Source organism: Capra hircus, chromosome 7 (genome assembly GCF_001704415.2).
Source record: "Capra hircus breed San Clemente chromosome 7, ASM170441v1, whole genome shotgun sequence".
Lineage (NCBI taxonomy): Eukaryota > Metazoa > Chordata > Mammalia > Artiodactyla > Bovidae > Capra > Capra hircus.
This window is the reverse complement of record NC_030814.1, coordinates 64,293,355-64,313,277: the sequence shown is the minus strand read 5'-3', so window position 1 is coordinate 64,313,277 and position 19,923 is coordinate 64,293,355. Positions and strand designations below refer to the sequence as shown.

Below are 19,923 nucleotides of genomic sequence, written 5' to 3'. Positions count from 1 at the left end.
AAAAATATGGTAATATTACTTTGATACCACTTTTTTACATTTATTATATTGGGCATATAATAAATGGCATATTTCTTGGTATTATTTAAGCCTATAATTTAAGAAATATTTTTATTTAGAAATTGTCCCATGCCTTTTCTCTAGGGTGAAAGAAAAATAAGTCCACAGAATAGCTGCCATTAGCTTCATTCACTGCTGTATGAAGGGAGGTGGGCAGTGCTAGAAGGTTAGTTGAATGTAGTTTTTTCAGTAATTGATGAGGAGGAGATATCCTTCAGTAACTGTTTCATTATTTATATATTGAGAAATATCACCTAACTAACAGCATTCTATTAGGATTAGGGAAGGAAGAAGGGCATGCTGATATCCACATTGAAAATTAAGTTTTCAATTTTTCTAAAAATCTATTTAGAAGGAGATTTCATTAAGCATTGGGAAATGGAGGAGCTTCTGAGATTTTTGAAAACCACTTTTACTGTTTGTATTTTTAGAATAGAAGAAAATGAGGGTAGAAAAAGAGCATTCTTTTTACTCTGTAATAATTCAGAAAATACCTGTATGTATAGTGTTTAGTACACCTTTAAAATCTTACGTATATGTGCTTTGGTATATGAAATTAAATTGTAATAAAAGTTGAAGTAACTTTCATATGCAGCCCAGAGCATTTCATGAAATATAGCTTACCTTTCAGCATATATTGGGATTTGAATTTTTAAACAGTTATTGAGAAGACAGATGCAATGATAATTTAGAAAATATTGGAGCACTAGTGTTTTATAAGCAGAAGGCAGCTGATATTCCATAGAGGTCTTAATAACTTTTGAAACTCACCATGCCCCATACCCTGATAACCCTAGCTTTCCAGGGGCAACCAGAGTCTGTAAACGACGTCAGATGTTAATATCTTTTTACCACTGTGAAATTTAAGACAAAGTTTAGTCTTGCATTTAAGAAAATAATTATCACCTAATGAGTTTTTATCATCCTCTTATTTTAGGAAAGCAGCTTTCCAGGAATTAAGAGAAAAAGGGTATTAGAAAATAGGAAAAGTCATAGTACTTGTAATTGTAAAAGCAAAACATACTTAGTGTTATTCATTATGGAGAGAAATTGAATGGAACTCAAAAATAAAGTATATTTAACCCAGACTTCCCTGGCAGTCCAGTGGTTAAGACTCTGTGGTTCCATTGCAAGGGGAGCAGGTTCAATCCCTGATTGGGATCCCGCACGCCCCACAGCATGGCCAAGTTAAAAAAAAAAGTGCATTTAGCTTTTAATATTTAGTTTATATTGAATTATATATGAATCCCTAAATTAAGAAAACAACCAAATGCAAGTTGTATTAAACGTAATCCTTTCAGTTTTAACAGTATATGTTGTTAATTCATGTAGTTCCTGAAGAATTCATGTACAACCCTTTGACCAGAGTCTATGGAGAACCTCACAGAAGACCTGAAGTTCAAAATGCTACAATTGAGTTTATGGCTCCTTCAGAATACATGGTAAAGTTTCACTTTTTATATAGCATAAATTTTTCATAATATTGGGTTTTAAATATACCATATAGTTCTTTAATAAAATTTTACATTTTTAATTTATAAAAGTTATCCTGTTCATTATAAACATAGTTAATTTGTATATAAGGGTAAGTTTGGAAAGTAAAAGTATATGTGAAGTTCTGTTTATGTTTCTTAGGTATCCATTCAGAAATCTGCAATAGAATATTGGGGTCATACTAGTATACTTTTAGGTCTCTCCTAGTTTTTTGCTATTATAAATAATAATGTGATGTGTATCCTCTTGTAAGTACTTACACTTGTGTGAGTATCTGAGTTCTTGCATTTGAAAAGATAATAATTATGCCTAATGTTTATTAGTACTATCCATTTTACAAAACACATACATCTTTTTGATCATCACAAACAACTCTTAGTTAAGCACTGTTCATCCTGTTTTTGTTTTAGTGTATTTTTATGGGATAGTCTCTATCTGGTCAATTGGGGCCATTTTAGTATAGAAATTATGAGGACTCAGTCTGTTTTCACCACATGGAAATTTCAGTATAGAAAATGTTTTTGTGACACTTAAATGGCTGTTAATAGCTTTCTTTATGTAGCTGTGCCTTTGTTGAGTTAAAGCCAAAAAATCAGAAGCATTTATTTTTTTGAATTGGCTTTCCTCCGTTTCTTTACCCCTTAGCTTTTGTAAAAATGGCTTCCTTTAAATTTGGAAACTTGCCTAGGTCTGCAAGAGATGTTGCTTCTTCCAGACTCATTCTTGGACAGCAGATTCTATGAATTTGGCAAGTGATATGTGCAAAAAAATATAAAAGTATACTAGACATCAAGTTCTGAGTGTGATTATTTGATGTTTTTTATTGAATTGAAGGCAAATATTTGAGCTTGGAAGTTTAAAATATACTTGTACATTTTTCTGCAATTTTAAAAATATACTTGTACATTTTTCTGCAAGTTTAAAATATACTTGTACATTTTTCTGCAACTGGTTGAAATGTGTTGGTTAAATAACCCGCTCAAGTTGACTTGATTTGTCATTTCCAGAACTGTAATTTCTCTAAATTGTGAAATATGATGAAAGCCTATGAAACATGAATATATAGGTTACCAAGTAATCATAATACCACTGTTTCACCACCCAGGTCAAGAAATTGAACATTGCCAATACTCTCAAGAGATTTTCTTTTTTAAAAATATTTATTAATTAGGTTGGTGAAAAAGTAATTATGGTTCCAGACCCTGAATTTTAAATCATTTTAATTAGTCTCAACCAGCTCTTTATTAATAAAAATAGGAACTGCTACAACACATTTTTGTCAACAAGAAATAAGTTTGTTTATTCCTGTGGCATAAAAATCCATGCTTCAGGATTCAGCGAACTCTTGGAAAGCATTTTCTGCCTCCTGCTGGTTGTGGAAGCGTTTTCCCTGTAAAAAGTTGTTAAGATACTTGAAGGAGTGGTAGTTGGTTGGCAAGAGGTCAGGTGAATATGTCAGATGAGGCAAAAACTTTGTGGCCTAATTTGTTCAACTTTTGATATGTTGATTGTGTGACAGATGGTTGAGCATTGTTGTGAAGAATTAGGTCCTTTCTGTTGACCAGTGCTGGCTGCGGGTGTTGCAATTTTCAGTGTATCTCATCGATTTGCTGAGCATACTTCTCAGAGCTAATGGTTTTACTGCAATTCAGAAAGCTGTAGTGGATCAGACTGGCAGTAGACCACCAAATAGTGACCAGGACCCTTTATTTGGTGCTAGTTTGGCTTTGGGAAGTGCTTTGGAGCTTCTTCTAGGTCCAACCATTGAACTGATAGTTGCTGGTTGTTGTATACAATCCACTTTTCGTCTCAAGTCACAATCCGGTTGAGAAATGGTTCGTGTTTGTTGCATGGAATAAGAGAAGATGACACTTCAAAATGACAGCCTTTTTGATTTGCAGTCAGCTCATGAGGGTACCCACTTATTGAGCTTCTTCACCTTTCCAGTTTGCTTCAAATGCCAAATGACCATAGAATGGTCGACATTGAGCTCTTGGGAAACTTCTTGTGTAGTTGTAAGAGGATCAGCTTTGATGATTGCTCTCAGTTGGTTGTGGTCAACTTTCAGTGGTTGGCCACTGTGCTCCTTATCTTCAAGGCTCATCTCTTTTGCAAAACTTCTTGAACCACTGCTGCACTGTTCATTAGCAGTTCCTTGGCCAAATGTATTGTTGATGTTGTGAGTTGTCTCTGTTGCTTTATGACCCGTTTTGAACTCCAATAAGAAAATTGCTTGAATTCGCTTTTTGTCTAGTAACAATTTCTGTAGTCTAAAATACATACACAATTAAGAAGTAATAATTTATTAGCAAAAATTATAAAGCAAGAAATGTGCACATGATGTATAACATAATCACATTTACTTAAAAATTTTTCCAATATCAAATGGCAAAGTTCAACAATGCGAAACTGTAATTACTTTTGTGCCAACCTAATACCTGGCTGTACCAGCTCTTAGTTGCACCATGCAGGCTCTTTTAGTTCTGGCCTGTGGGATCTAGTTCCCTGACTGGAGATTGAACCCTGGACCCCTGCATTGAGAGCCCAGAGTCATAGTCACTGGACCACCAGGGAGGTCCCCTAAAAGCTTTCTGATTATATGTATTCTCCTTCCTGTCCTAGAAAAAACACTCTTCTGACAGATGACCATCATATTCTCATTTTCCTTTTTCTAAGTATGCATCTGAAAAAAACTTCTTTCTATATTATTTTCTTCATCTATTACTATTATAGTCTCCACTTGATCTGTAAATAAGGTTTATCTTATTGTTGTGCTATATGTAGACATGACAAATGGTAAATTTAAATTAAATCCTATTAACTGTATTTAATGAGATCCTTTTTCTCCTTCAGTTACGACCACCTCAACCTCCAGTGTACCTCTTTGTTTTTGATGTGTCTCACAATGCAATTGAAACTGGATACTTGAATTCAGTTTGCCAGAGTTTGTTAGACAATCTGGATTTGTAAGTATCTTAACTGGTTAATTTAGAAACAGTGTTTGTATTAATAAAATGAATAAGTAGTTCCAAAATACATTTTAAAAGCTATGTAATTATGTTCTAAAAATCCACTTAAATCCATAGTTAACTGTAGGTCTCCCTTTCTCTGAGAAATAACTAGTTTATTTTTGTTCTTTTATTATGGAAAAATTTCAAGGATGTGGTAAATAGAAAGTATGTAGTGAAGTTCCAGGCACTTAGCCTCAGGTTCAGTATTTTTAGCGTTCAGCTATTCTTGCTTCATCTACCCCTGCCCCTGCTTTTTCCCCTAGAGTATTTTAATGCAAATCTCAATCAGTATATCATTTTACCTAAAAATACGTGGAATTATTTTTAAGCCTAACTAAAATGTGAGAATCACATCAAACAAAATTAGCAGTAATTCCATAATATGATATAATATCCAGTTCAATTTTTGTTCCTGGTTGTCTCAAGAATGTTTTTTATTGTGGGTTTGTTGGAAAAAGAATCTGAACAGTGTCTACACATTGCCTTTGCTGGTCATCTCTCTTAAGCCTCTTAAAACAACTGTACTTTAAATGGTTCTTACATGCTTAAGAACCATGAAAGCTAGCATGACCTTTCAGTGTAATGAATATTCTTGTGCTCATGTATGGTAAGGAAGAATGTTCAGGAACAAATCTCATCAGAAATGGACTAACTCTCTCAGCTTGGTTGCAGGCATTTTTGTTCTTAGCGGCATTTGTGCTTTTAATATTGTAGGTTGTATATAAGAATTGTTTGTTGATGAGAGGGTTCACTAACTTACCCAAGAATGAAAACTAGTTTGTTTTTCCCCTTGTAAAACTAAGGTGTACATATTTAAGTTCTTTAAAATGTCTTTTTGCTGATCTTCTGAAATGAATGCATTAAGCAGTATAAAAATAAATTTAAGCAATTAAAAAAAAAGATGCAGTATGTAAATTACGTTTTAGAGTTGGTATGTGGTAATTTTTTGAAGTCTTTTTATAAGTTAAAATCATCTGCAGACTTTTGTGTATCCTTTCCGTTGTTTTTTATATGTCATTTCCTAAGTGATAATATAGCTTTATATAGGTATAATGAGTTTTGGATTGCTATATTACTGCTTGGTTTTGTTGGTTATTTGGGTTATGTGTAGTGTTTTCTTTGGAGTAGTATGTATTTCCATGGTGATTAAACACTGCATGGATGAAAAACATTATTGTTGGGACGTTTTCCACAGGATAGAAGCAAATGTTTGTACGTAACTCTTTGCAGATATTTTAGGTATAATATAAAACTTTATAAAATATTCTTCTGAATTTGTTTTTAGGCTTCCTGGCAACACCAGGACAAAAATTGGCTTCATAACATTTGATAGCACCATCCACTTCTACAGTCTTCAAGAAGGTCTCTCTCAACCTCAGATGCTAATAGTTTCAGATATTGAAGGTATATATTATATACTTCAATTAATGAACTGAGGAAATTTTAGTTTTAGAAATGTTTCATGATTGTTCAGCCAATTCAGATCACTTGGTATGATTCTACTATATTGAGGAAAACTTTGAGTATATAGTGACAAGAATTTTGGACTTGTGAGAGTTTTTCAGTCAAAGTTCTTACTTTATAGAAGAGGAAACAGAATTATGGAGGTACAGTGAATTCTGAACAAGGTAACAAAAACAAGTTAATGTTAAATCTCATTCAGGAAGTATTTGAGGATAGACATAGGCCAGTGAACAGAATAGAAGCCCAGAAATAAGCCTTCACATATATGGTAATTATTTTTGATAAGGATACCAAGACCATTCAATGGGGAAAAGAAAGTCTTTTTAACAAATGGTTCAGAGAAAACTGAGCATGCAAAAGAACGAAGGTAGACCCTTATCTTCAACCATATTAAAAAAAAAAAACAACTCAGTGGATCAAAGACCTAACCTTAAGAACTGAAATTATAAGAAAACAGTGGAAAATCTTCATGACATTAGGTTTGGTAGTGATTTCCTGGATATGACACTAAGAGCAGAAGCAACAAAAGAAAAAAATAAATAAATTGGACTTGATCACTGTGAAAAACTTTTGTACATGAAAGAAAACTATCAAGACAGTAAAAAGAAGTACAGAAGTACAGAGAAAACACATGTATATGCAAATTATACATAAGATGAAGGATTAATAAAAGAGCTGCTAATGGCTCAGACGGTAAAGAATCTGCCTGCAATGCAGGAGACCCGGGTTCAGTCTCTTGGTTGGGAAGATCCCCAAAGAAGGGAATGACAACCCACTCCAGTATTCTTGCCTGGAGAATTCTATGGACAGAGGAGCCTGGTGGGCTACAATCCATGGGGTCACAAAGAGTTGGACATGACTGAATGACTAACAAACATACATACAACTCAGCAATAAATAAACCACAACTCAAAAATGGACAAAGAACTTGAGTAGACAGTTCTCCAAAGAAGATGTACAAATGGTCAATAAATATACAAAAAAATGCTCAACATCATTAGTCATTAGAGAAATACAAATCAAAATCGCAACGAGATACCACTTAACATCCATTGGAATAGCTATTATTTTTAAAAATGGAAAATAACAAGGGCTGGTAAGGATGTGAAAATTTTGGAACTGTTGTATATTGCTGGTGGGAATATAAAATGGTTCAGTGCTATGGAAAACAATTTGTACACTTAAAAATGGTTAAGGTGAGGATTTTCCTGGTTGTCCGGTTGTTAAGAATCCATCTGCTAATGCAGGGGACATTGGTCCGGGAAGTTAAAACTTGCCGTGGGGCAGCTAAGCCCATGTGCCACAACTACTGAGCCCACACTCTGGAGCCCATGAGCCATTGCTACTAAAGCTCGAGTGCCCTAGAGCTTGTGCTTTACAACAGGAAGAGCCTCTGCAATGAGAAGCCTGAGCACCACAACTAGAGAGTAACCCTGACTCACGGCAACCAGAGAATGCCTGTGCAGCCAAAAATAAAATTAAGTAAATAAATGAAAATTTTAAAAAGAATGACAAAATTTTTTATATGGTTATGGTGATAAATTTTGCATATTATATGTATTTATCACAGTTTAAAAATTAACTCCAAATGGATCATAAATCTGAATATGAGACTGAAACTATAAAACTTAGAAAAAAACTTAGAGGTGTCTTTGTGACCTTGAATTAGGCAGTGATTTCTTAGATATAACACCAAAAGCACAAACGACAAAAGAGAAAATAGGTAAGTTGGGCTTCTTATAAATTAGAACCTTGGGTAAGCAACAAGGTCCTACTGTGTAGCACAAGGAACTGTATTTAATATTCTATGGTAAACCATAATGGAAAAGAATATATATTTGTATAACTGAGTCACTTTGCTGTACAGCAGAAATTAGGGCAACATTGTAAATCCACTATACTTCAATAATATAAAAAATGAAAATGTTTTTAAAAACTAAAGCTTTTTGTGTTTCAAAAGGATACCATCATGAAAGGGAAGACACCCACAGAATGAGAAAAAATATTTGCGAGTCATATATCTGATCAAAATATATATCTAGATCATGCAAGGAACTTCTACAACTGAATAAAAAAGACAACCTAATTAATTAAAAAGTGGGCAAAGGGTTTGAACAGCCTTGTCTATGGTACACCATATTCAACATTCTGTCTATGCAGTTGGCTGATAAGCCCTTGAAAAGATGCTCATATCATGAGTTACCAGGGAAATGCAAATTAAAACCACAAAGAAATGCCATATCACAGCAGTTAAAAAAAATCTCAAAACCAGAATTTTCTGATACTCTGAGCATGTCTGAATAACTGGTTAAGTTCCATGAGTATTGGTTTGGGGATTACAAATATTAATAAATAGGTAAGTTCACAACTATAAAATCTATGAATTATGAGAATTGGCTGTACATCTTTAAAATGCAGTAGATGAACAGAGCCCCTCTTCTGTCCTGGTTGTTCCAGATCTCATAACAGAGCAGCCAAGTCAGTCTTTCCCCTTTCCCTTATCTATTCATATTTCTCCAACTACTTATTTGGCATAAAATAAAATCACATATCAGGTGATTCTGATAATGGGCCAAGTTGTGAATTTACTGATATGGTTCAGCCTCTCAATTTTATACAAGAGCTGATGAATATCCCTTGCTGGGTGTCACATAGCAAAATATTTTTTAAAGGACAGTAGCAAGTTTTTGGAAGGGTGTGGAGAAATTGGACCCCTCATTCACTAGTAGTAGGAATGGAAGATGGTGCTGCCATTAGGGAAAACATTTTGTCAGTTCCTCTAGAAGTTAAACATAGAGTTAACCATATAACCCAGCAATTTTACTTAATAGGAAAGCAACTATATTTCAATTTTTAAAATTGTTAATATGAATTATTAAAAATAAAACAGTACAGAACATGTCTACCCAAAAATGTGTACATGAATGTTTTTTAACAACTCAGTCAAGAAGTGGAAACAACCCAACATAAACAAAATGTAGGATATCCATATAATGAAATGTTGTTACTCAGCAGTAAAAAACAACATGGGTGAACCTTGAAAATATTAGGCTAAGAGGAAGAAGCCAGTCACAAAGGACCTCATAGTGTGACTCCATTATTATAAAATGTCCAGAATAGACCTGTTCGGAGACCAGAAGACTACAGGCTGCCTAGAGCTGTGTGAGTTGGTAGGGAAGTGAGGAGTGACTGTTAATCAGTGTGGGGTTCCCTTTTGCAATGATGAAAAGGATCTAGAATTAGATAGTGGTGACGGTTGTACAACTCTGCATATAGTAAAAAGATCACTGAAGTGTATCTTCTGCACGAGTAAATTTCATGGTGTGTGAATTATATTTCAAAACTTTTATTAAAATCTTAATTTTAAAGAAAAAAACAGTAGACAGATTTTTTTATATGATAGTTAAATACTTGATGTTTCAAATTATCTGTTGGTATTATTTTTATAAGAATTATGATGAGCCTTATGTTTGTAATTTTGTAATGAGAAACAGTACAAAAATGTAAAAATTGAGACCCCCTCTAAATACTCCATCACCACCTACATTTTCCTGCCAGTTTGCTTCCTTTCAGGAAAGGGTATTTAATACATAAGCAAGAATAAATTAGAATGTTGGAAAACTCCTCTGATGTGGCCATTTAGCATACCTTGCAATTTACTTGATTTTATAGCCCTGAGTAGGATAGTCTTCTTTGTGAGAAAGTATCCACTTTATGAATGACAGAGTTGTTAGTGGGCTGTATTACTTCTATTTCAAGACAGAATTTTTGTGTCTTCTTAATAAAGTTTTTTTTTTAATGCCAAGAGTGTTTCTTTGACTGCTTTTGGGGCTAAGCAGGAATTCTAAGGCAGGATTCTAAATTGTCTTAATCTAAGAAGCAAAGTACTTGTACAAACCTTACAGAGCGCTTGTGGTAACTTTTTGAACATAGGTAGACATTGCTGTGAAAGTAGAGAATATGGCTTTTCTCTAAGTGTGGGGGTGGTTAATTATATCAGTGTTATATATTTAGAACATCTGTGATAGTTGTTTTGTTTAAAAGAAATATTTATTTATTTTTTCAGATGTTTTTATACCTATGCCGGAGAACTTATTAGTAAATTTAAATGAAAGTAAAGAGGTAAGGGACACTTTCCTATCTGACACGTTTAATTGAAATGTTGAAGGAATGTATTTTTTAAATGAACTTTATGTAGAATTTTGCTTCTTTCTGTGACATTTCTAGGATATGTAGCATTTTATATTTGCAATTAGTTAAAATTCATCAGATGAACAGCTTTTGAGTTTGCCCTTGAACTGATTGCTTTTACGTTTACTATATCAGTTTGTGATAGGGTAGAAGATAAGTCTGTTCCATTAGGAGGATAAGATGCAGGAAACCTGCCTTGCCAGCCATTTGGGAAATTGGGAGGGTTGCTGAGATAAGCTTCTGGTCACTACGTAGAAGCACTTTAGGCTGCTTTCAGTGCCCTTTGCTTTTCTGATTCACAGAGTGTCATTGAGGTCAGTTCAGAAGAAACTCTTATTACCTGCCTGGAAATTGCCATGACATAATACAGTGAGAGGTGAACAGAATGTGTCTGAAGGGGGGATGTTGTCTACCCTGTACATGCATATATGCCATAGGGGTAACATTTTAACTAGCAAGTCTATGGTCTCAGCTGTTGGCAATGGTGACTTTGCCATAGTGCAAAGTATTTTTTTCCCATTAACTCTCTTTATTTGTACAACCTAACCTGAAGAGGCAGTTTTTTTTGTTTTCTTTTTCTTTTGTAGTAATATCATTAGTTGGCAAATTTACTGGCTATCCTAGATTTTGCAATAGGGTAGAGTTAAATACACTTTGGAACCGAAAAGAATAAAGTGTATAGAGGTGATTGCGAAGGCCATATTTCATGGCATTTAAATATGTCAAATCTCTAAACTGTGATGGTTCTTTTGGATATATTTTGGACTTATAGTCTTGCTGGACTACTGCATGTGCAAGAACTGTAAGGCCCCAATTTTGATTTGTCTTGCTTGCCAATTTATAATGTTGACTTAAAATGGCTTTCTTGTCATTTGACCAACTTCATTGTTTACTGTACCGTCTGTAGATTCTCCGACCATCATCATGACTCAATGTCCTGTCTGTTGTATCACTTACTGACTTATTGTGGAAAAAAAAATTTTTTTATTGTAACACTCTTGAGTTTTCTTGCTTTATTTTACAAGCTCGTCCAAGATTTACTGAAAACTTTGCCACAAATGTTCACCAAGACCTTGGAGACTCAGAGTGCCTTGGGTCCAGCTCTTCAGGCTGCCTTTAAGTTGATGTCCCCAACTGGTGGTCGAATGTCTGTTTTTCAAACACAACTCCCAACTCTTGGGGTGGGAGCCCTGAAACCTCGAGAGGAACCCAACCAAAGGTCATCTGCTAAGGTTAGAAAGTCATCGTGTATGATAAGATTTATGCTGGTGTTTTGTCCCTTCGACTGTAGAGATTATTTTAAGTTTATTTTTCAGTTATGAAGAACAGGGAATATAAGGAAATGAATAATCATTTCTGTTTTATGTAGTCATTTCTCTTTCATTGTTTTCTGTCTGATTCACTCTTACCTTACGTTAGATCTTTAGCAGACCGCTAGCAAATTTGTGTGTAGCTTCCCAGGTGGCTCAGCAGTAAGAGTCCGCCTGCCAGTGCAGGAGATGTGGATTCATTGTGGGTCAGGGAGGTCCCCTAGAGAAGGAGTGGCAGCCCACTACAGTATTCTTGTCTGGGAAGTCCTGTGGATAGAGGGGCCTGGTGGGCTATGGTCCATGGGGTCACAAAGAGCTGGACACGATTTAGCAACTAAGTACCAACAGCAATGGCACCTGCCTTTGATGAGCAAGTCAGGGAAACTAAGAGAATATGCTTGCTAGGGACAAGGTAGACCCTGTGTGATGAGTAAAATTAGTCATGGTTTGTTAAATTAACTGTCCTAAATTGTTTTGGAGCGCCTTGTGTGTATGAACTAATTTTAAGATACATATTTCTCAAAAGATGAGAATGTGGTCATATACTGTAATGATTAAAAGTGTCAGCTTTGGAATAAGTCTGCCTAAGTTTCATTGCTTTTTAAATGTGTGAGCTTGAATAGTTACTTAATTACTTTGCCCCTCTGTTTCCTTATATTTATAAAGTGAAAGTATCAATTGTACTTATCTCTTATGATAGATGAAAAGTATTACATATGAATTGTTTAGAAGTTCCAGCATTAAGCATTTAAAAGAGTATCAAAATAAGTATAATAGGTATACTCCTTTTTAAAAGTAAGGCAAACTAGAAAATTCTTAAGCAGGACATGTTTCTTACTGAAAAAAAGAGAAAATATTACAAAATAAAAAGGATTTTATAGAATGTTTAAAGATGATTGTTAACCCTCAGTATATATGGTGTGTGTGTGTGCGCTCAGTCACTCAATCATGTCCAACTCTTTGCAACTCCATGGACAGTACCCCGCCAGGCTCTTTTATCCATGGGATTTTCCCAGCGGGAGTACTGGAGTGGGTTGCCATTTCCTCCTCCAGGGGCTCTTCCTGATGCAGGGATTGAACCTCCATCTCTGGTGTCACTTCAGTGGCATGTATGAAACGATATATAAATTTTATGACAATTTAATGATTTAAAATGTTTTCTCTTTGTAATTATTAATAGGAAATTCACTTGACACCATCAACTGACTTCTATAAGAAATTAGCCTTGGACTGTTCTGGTCAGCAGGTGGCTGTTGACTTATTCCTTCTCAGTGGACAGTATTCTGATTTGGCTTCTCTGGGTAAGTTCTTCCTTGTGATTATTTTTCCAGGTGAAAGTCAAAATGGAATTTTTATGATGATATAGATGACAAAGTGAAGGAATTCTTATCCCCTTGGGAAGTCAGTTTAGTTTATAATTAACCTGGTAGTCTTCTCTGAACATTTATAATAGGGAAATGTCTATATTACTATTTAAAGGAACAAATTCTTTTTTGACAATGTCTTGGAAGGTAAAGAAAGGTCAGTTCGAGTGCTTGTAGTTACTTTGTGTTAGTAATGGTAGGTAATGGTAGAATTTAAAAGGATTATGTGTTCTCTTTCAGGTTGTATTTCTCGGTATTCAGCAGGTAGTGTCTATTATTATCCCTCTTACCACCATCAACACAATCCAGTCCAAGTACAGAAATTGCAGAAGGAACTACAGAGATACCTCACTCGGAAGATTGGCTTTGAGGCAGTCATGAGGATTCGGTGTACCAAAGGTGGGGGCACTTTTCTTTAAACGTTTATGAAGGCATAAATGGAGTTTTGCTTTGAATTGTCTCTATTTCTGGCTGTTCTGGGTCTTGCTGCACGTGGGCTTTCTCTGCTTGTGGCAAGCAGGGGTCACTCCTTGCTGCAGTGCACGGGCTGCTCGTTGTGGTGGCTTCTCTTGCTGCAGAGCACAGGCTCTAGGTGCCCTGGGCTGCAGTAGTTGTGGCTTGCAGGTTCTAAATGCGGGCTCAGTAGTTAGGGCTCATGGGCGTAGCTGCTCCATGGCATGTGGGGTCTTCCCAGCCCAGGAGTTGAGCTGGTATCCCCTGCATTTGCAAGTGGATTGGTAATCACGGGACTACCAGGGAAGTCCATCTTTTTTCATTTTCTTAATGGTACCCTTTGAGGCACAATTATTTTTAATTTGGTGATGTCCCATTAATCATCTTTTTTCATTTTCATTTGTACTTTTGGTATCATAGGTAGCTCAGTTGGTAAAGAATCCACTTACCATGCAGGAGACCCTGGTTCGATTCCTAGGCTGGGAAGATCTGCTGGAGAAGGGATAGGCTACCCTTACTCCAATATTCTTGTCCTTCCCTGGTGGCTCAGCTGATAGAGCAATTGGGAGATTGGGTTCGATGCCTGGGTTGGGAAGATCCCCTGGAGAAGGGAATGGCTTCCCACTCCCGTATCTGGCCTGGAGAATTCCATGGACTATAGTCAATGGGGTCACAAAGAGTCAGTCATGACTGAGAGGCTTTCACTTTCACATCATAACAGTAAACCACTGACTTAGAGTCATGAACATTTATACATATGTTGTCTTCTAAGATTTTTATAGTTATAATTCTTATATTTAAGTCTTTGATTTATTTTTAGTTAATTTTTGTTTTTGATGAGGTAGGTGTTTGACTTCATACTTCTGCATGTAGATATAGTTGTCCCAGCACCATTTATTAAAAAATACCATTCTCTCCCTATTGAATTGTCTTGTCGTCTGTGTCCCTTTGTTGAAAATTAGTTGATCATAAATGTGAGGGTTTATTTCTGGATTCTGAATTTTATTCTTTTAATCTATATGTCTGTCTTATGCCAGTACCAAACTTTCTTGACTATTGTGACTTCGTAGTAAGTTTGAAATTAGGAAGTATGAGTCCTCTCACATTTTGCTTCTTTACCAGAATTATTGTGATATTCTGGGTTCCTTACATTTTTATATGATTCTTAGTTTCATCTTGTCAGTTTCTGCAAAGAAGCCAGCTGGTATTTGATAGAGCTTTCATTTAATAGGTAGATAAATTGGAGGGAAGAAGAACTAAAGAGCCTCTCAAAGAAAGTGAAAGAGGAGAGGGAAAAAATTGGCTTAAAGCTCAACATTCAGAAAACTAAGATCATGGTATCTGGTCCCATCACTTCATGGCAAATAGATGGGGAAATAGTGGAAACAGTGGCTTACTTTATTTTTCTGGGCTCCAAAATCACTGGAGATGGTGATTGTAGCCATGAACTTAAAAGATGCTTACTCCTTGGAAGGAAAGTTATGACCAACCTAGACAGCATATTAAAAAGCAGAGACATGACTTTGTCAACAAAGGTCCATCTAGTCAGGGCTATGATTTTTCCAGTAGTCATGGATGGATGTGAGAATTGGACTATGAAGAAAGCTGAGCACCAAAGAAATGATGCTTTTGAACTGTGGTGTTGGAGAAGACTCTTGCGAGTCCCCTGGACTGCGAGGAGATCAAACCAGTCCATCCTAAAGGAAATCAGTCCTGGTTGATTATTGGAAGGAATGATGTTGAAGCTGAAACTCCAGTACTTTGGCCACCTGATGTGAAGAGCTAACTCATTGGAAGACTCTGATGCTGGGAAAGATTGAGGGCAGGAGGAGAAGGGGACAACAGAGGATGAGATGGTTGGATGGCATCACCGACTCATTGGACATGGGTTTGGGTAAACTCTGGGAGTTGGTAATGGACAGGGAGGCCTGACATGTTGCGGTTCGTGGGGTCTCAAAGAGTCGGACACGACTGAGCGATTGAACTAAAATTGGAGGGAATATTGACATCTTAACAATAAGTCTTCCCATCCAAAAACATGGTATGTCTCTTCTTTAATTTTTTCAACAATATGTTGTAGTTTTTAGAATGTAGGTTTTGTTTCTTTTGTCAGATTTATTCCTAAATATTTTTTCTGTTATATTTCAAATAGAATTATTAAAAAACATTTTTTTCTCCTATAAGGATAATTAATCCTTTGCATATTGATCTTATGTCCAGCACTCTTGTTGAACTTGCTTCTTAATTCTAACAGTTTTTTAGCATTTATGTTTTAAAGGGCCTACTTGTATCCTATCCAAGATTGAAGGACCTCAGACATGATTATTTCTGCAGATACTGGCTCTAAATTAAGGGAAATGTACATCCCAGAAGTGCTTTTATGACTTTTTCTGCTTGTCAGGACAGAAGCTGTTGTATATGTACCTAACTTTGCATAAAAAGCTTGGGCATACAAACCAACCTATGCCTTCTTTCTATAGTGCTTAATTTACTGTATCTTTGTGGTTAATTTGCTTAAATTTCTCTTTTTTTAATGATAAATTTCATTTCACATGAAATAAAATGCTCTTGGTAAAGCTACCAAAAAAAGGTACACTACAAAAAGATGTAAAATGAGAAATTAAGCCAGTATAGTCTGCCTTAGAGTTTCTCATATGCTCTTGAAAAGTTTTCCCATGCATATATAAACCTGGGTATAAATTTTCACCTTCAAGTAAAAGCAGTGAGGGTCACATGTGGCTTCTTTTTTTGTACATGCTTTCTGTTTTTATATATACAGATCTACATCCTTCCTTTTTTCCTAATTACTGTTGCAAAGTTGGTTTTTACTTCACAAGCAAAATATATACCTCTTATTATAAAAAATGAAAACATTATTGATGAAGCTAGTCCTTTTGTATCAACTGTGTGTGTGTTATTTCACTTTCTCTCCAGCCTTATGTCATCATAACCACATTGCTGTGTTACTTTTTCTATACATTTACATACATATGTACCACTTCATGGAAAATATACAGTATAATGCAGTAGCGTAAATAAGATTGTACAGGTTTTCAGCAAGTCTTGAAGATCTATTAATATTAATTATGTAGATCTATCATGCTTTTTTTAAAATCTCATGTATTTTAACTTCTAACTAGTATTTCAGTTCAGTTCAGTCGCTCAGTCGTGTCCGACTCTTTGCGACCCCATGAATCGCAGCACACCAGGCTTCCCTGTCCATCACCAACTCCTGGAATTCACCCAGATTGATGTGCATCTAGTCAATGATGCCATCCAGCCATCTCATCCTCTGTCGTCCACTTCTCCTCCTGCCCCCAATCCCTTCCAGCATCAGGGTCTTTTCTAATGAGTCAGCTCTTCCCATCAGGTGGCCAAAGTATTTGAGTTTCAGCCTGAGCATCAGTCCTTCCAATGAACACCCAGGACTGGTCTCCTTTAGGATGGACTGGTTAGATCTCCTTGCAGTCCAAGGGACTCTCGAGTCTTCTCCAACACCACAGTTCAAAAGCATCAATTCTTTGGCGCTCAGCTTTCTTCACAGTCCAACTCCCACATTCATACATGACTACTAGAAAAACCGTAGCCCTGACTAGACGGACCTTTGTTGACAAAGTAATGTCTCTGCTTTTTAATATGCTATCTAGGTTGGCCATAACTTTCCTTCCAAGGAGTAAGTGTTTTTAATTTCATGGCTGCAATCACCATTTTCAGTGATTTTGGAGCCCAAAAAACTAAAGTCTGACACTGTTTCCACTGTTTCCCCATCTGTTTCCCATGAAGTGATGGGACCAGATGCCATGATCTTTGTTTTCTGAATGTTGAGCTTTAAGCCAACTTTTTCACTCTCCTCTTTCACTTTCATCAAGTGGCTTTTTAGTTCCTCTTCACTTTCTGCCATAAGGGTGGTGTCATCTGCATATCTGAGGTGATTGATATTTCTCCCGGCAATCTTGATTCCAGCTTGTGCTTCTTCCAGCCCAGCGTTTCTCATGATGTACTCTGCATATAAGTTAAATAAGCAGGGTGACAATATATAGCCTTGACGTAGTCCTTTTCCTATTTGGAACCAGTCTGTTGTTCCATGTCCAGTTCTAACTGTTGTAAATATCACTATTTTCCTACTGATTAGCATTAAAGATTTTTGTGATTTTTCTTTTTGTTATGACACAAACAGTAATGTTTAATTTTTTTGCACATATAAATTTGGAACTTGAATGATTGTATCTGTAGAATAAATTCTTTGTAATGGAATTACTATGGTTAAAGTAAATGCCCATTTAGCATTTTGGAAGATACTGTCAACTTATTATTGAAAAAAGTTATTTTGAAAATTTGAATTCCTTTAAGAAGTTATCTTTTATCTCATCCTCATTCTTACTAACTACTGTGTATTATTTAATATGATTGTTTCCAGTGTCAGTGTGTGGGTTTTCCCCATAGTACCAAGCAGTTAACTCAGTTCTGACATTGCTTACCTAGAGATATCATCAGATCCCACAGATTAAGGGTTCAGTCTCACAAAATTGCCTCCCCACACACCACACGACCACATTTCAGAAGCCAGTTGTGAGTCCAATTTGTTACCTATGCTTCTCGCTATAGATTGGAGGTTCCAGCAAATCCCTCCTTTGGTTGAAATTATTGGCTAGAGTGACTTATAGAACTCAGAAGAAACATTGTACTTATTAGATTACCAGTCTACTTTATTTAATTAAAAAAAATTCATTTATTTATTTTAATTGGAGGCTGATTATTTTATAATATTGTAGTGGTTTTTGCCATACATTGACATGAATCAGCCATGGGTGTACATGTGTTCCCCATCCTGAAGCCCCCTCCCACCTCCTTCCCCATCCCATCCCTCATGGTCATCCCAGTGCACCAGCCTTAAGCACCCTGTCTTATGCATCAAACCTGGACTGGCAATCTATTTCACATATGGTAATATACATGTTTCAGTGCTATTCTCTCACGTCATCCCACCCTTGCCTTCTCCCATAGAGTCCAAAAGACTGTTCTTTACATCTGTGTCTCTTTTGCTGTCTTGCAATAGGGTCATCGTTATCATCTTTCTAAATTCCATATATATGTATTAATATGCTGTATTGGCATTTTTCTTTCTGACTCACTTCACTTTGTATAATAGGCTCTAGATTCATCGACCTCATTAGAACTGATTCAAATGCATTCTTTTTAATAGCTGAGTAAAGATTACCAGTTTATTTTAAAAGGATATAGCTCAACAACAAAAAAAGAGACAGTATGCATAGAGCAAGATATGAGGAAAGGAAAAGGGTGTGGGGTCCTGGAGTTTCTGGAGCTTGCTTCCTCTCTCTGAGAGCTTCATTCTTCCCAAATTTCCATTCACAATCCCAAAGCTTTCTTGAGGACCCTGTCCTTTGGGGTTTTATGGGGCTTCATTACATAGTCAAGACTGCTTAATTCACTCTCAAGCACCTCTCTCCTCCCTGGAAGTACTGAGTGGGGTAGGGGTGGGGAGAATGTCAAACTGAAAGTTCTAATCCTCTATAATCAAATGGTTAAATCCTCTGGTAGCCAGCCCCCATCATTAGGTAACCTAGTTCCTTTTTAGAAGTCACCTAGTTACCATAGCAAAAGACAACTTTATAATCCTCAACACTTAGGGAATTCTAAAGGTTTTAGGAGCTGTGTACCTGGAATGGGTGAAGATTGAGGATTTATTTTTTTATAAACCACAATATCACATCTAAACTTTAATTGTTTGGACATCTTTTTCTTTTCTAGGTCTTTCCATTCATACTTTCCATGGGAACTTCTTTGTTCGGTCAACAGACTTGCTGTCTTTGCCCAATGTAAACCCAGATGCTGGCTATGCAGTACAGATGTCAGTGGAAGAAAGTCTTACTGACACTCAGTTGGTTTCCTTTCAGTCAGCACTCTTGTATACATCCAGCAAAGGTAAGTTTTTCTGTTTGTTTTATTGTGGCAAAAACACATAACATGAGATCTATCCTCTTAACAAAATTATGTCTAAAATACAGTATTGTTAATTATAAGCACAATGATGGAGCAAAGGTAAGATTTTTGAATTGGCCACTGTACTCTATAGCTTGTGATAAAATCCATCTTCTTTGGAAGAAATTACCATTTCTGTTAAGCCAAAAAAGTGTTCTTAATCTTAAGAGGCTTTTGTTATTCTTGATAAAGCTAAGATATTTGGTGTTTAATTTTTCAAGCATTGTATTTAACAGATATTTATTAAGAGTCTACTTAGTATCTGAAATGTGACAACACAGTAGTCAAACTGAATTAAAACCCTTTTTCTCATAGTCCTTATTCTAGTAGGGGAGACAAACAATAAAAAGGATATATCAGTAAAATAGTAATTTCTTATACAATGACATTAGTTAATGAGAAACAGAAAGCTGGTAAAGGGTTTAAAAGGTGCTGAGAGGTGATGGTCTTTTAAGATAGGGTTTCCAGGAAAGGTCTTACAGAGGGTGACATTTGAGTTAAGTCTTGAAGGAGTTCAAATGCAAGATAAACAGTTTTTAAGGGTGTAATTTGTTTAGTGCTAATTAATTTATAATA

At 35.9% G+C, this 19,923-nt stretch overlaps 1 protein-coding gene and 1 pseudogene across 3 annotated transcripts in view; one reads left to right on the top strand and one right to left on the bottom strand.

Annotated features, from left to right (window-relative positions):
* SEC24A (SEC24 homolog A, COPII coat complex component) overlaps positions 1–19,923 on the top strand; it is a 77,318-nt gene that overhangs the window by 39,483 nt on the left and 17,912 nt on the right. For 2 of the 3 annotated variants that reach the window (XM_018050373.1, XM_018050374.1), the window contains exons 9-16: positions 1,393–1,502; positions 4,408–4,520; positions 5,851–5,969; positions 10,096–10,151; positions 11,246–11,452; positions 12,711–12,831; positions 13,135–13,293; positions 19,117–19,290. In XM_018050373.1, coding sequence (XP_017905862.1) covers positions 1,393–1,502; positions 4,408–4,520; positions 5,851–5,969; positions 10,096–10,151; positions 11,246–11,452; positions 12,711–12,831; positions 13,135–13,293; positions 19,117–19,290 — 1,059 coding nt within the window. Of the gene's footprint in view, positions 1–1,392; positions 1,503–4,407; positions 4,521–5,850; positions 5,970–10,095; positions 10,152–10,522; positions 11,210–11,245; positions 11,453–12,710; positions 12,832–13,134; positions 13,294–19,116; positions 19,291–19,923 lie in introns of those variants that run through there. The other variant, XM_018050375.1, reaches the window with a different exon arrangement.
* Positions 2,834–3,835, bottom strand: LOC108636414 (annotated as a pseudogene).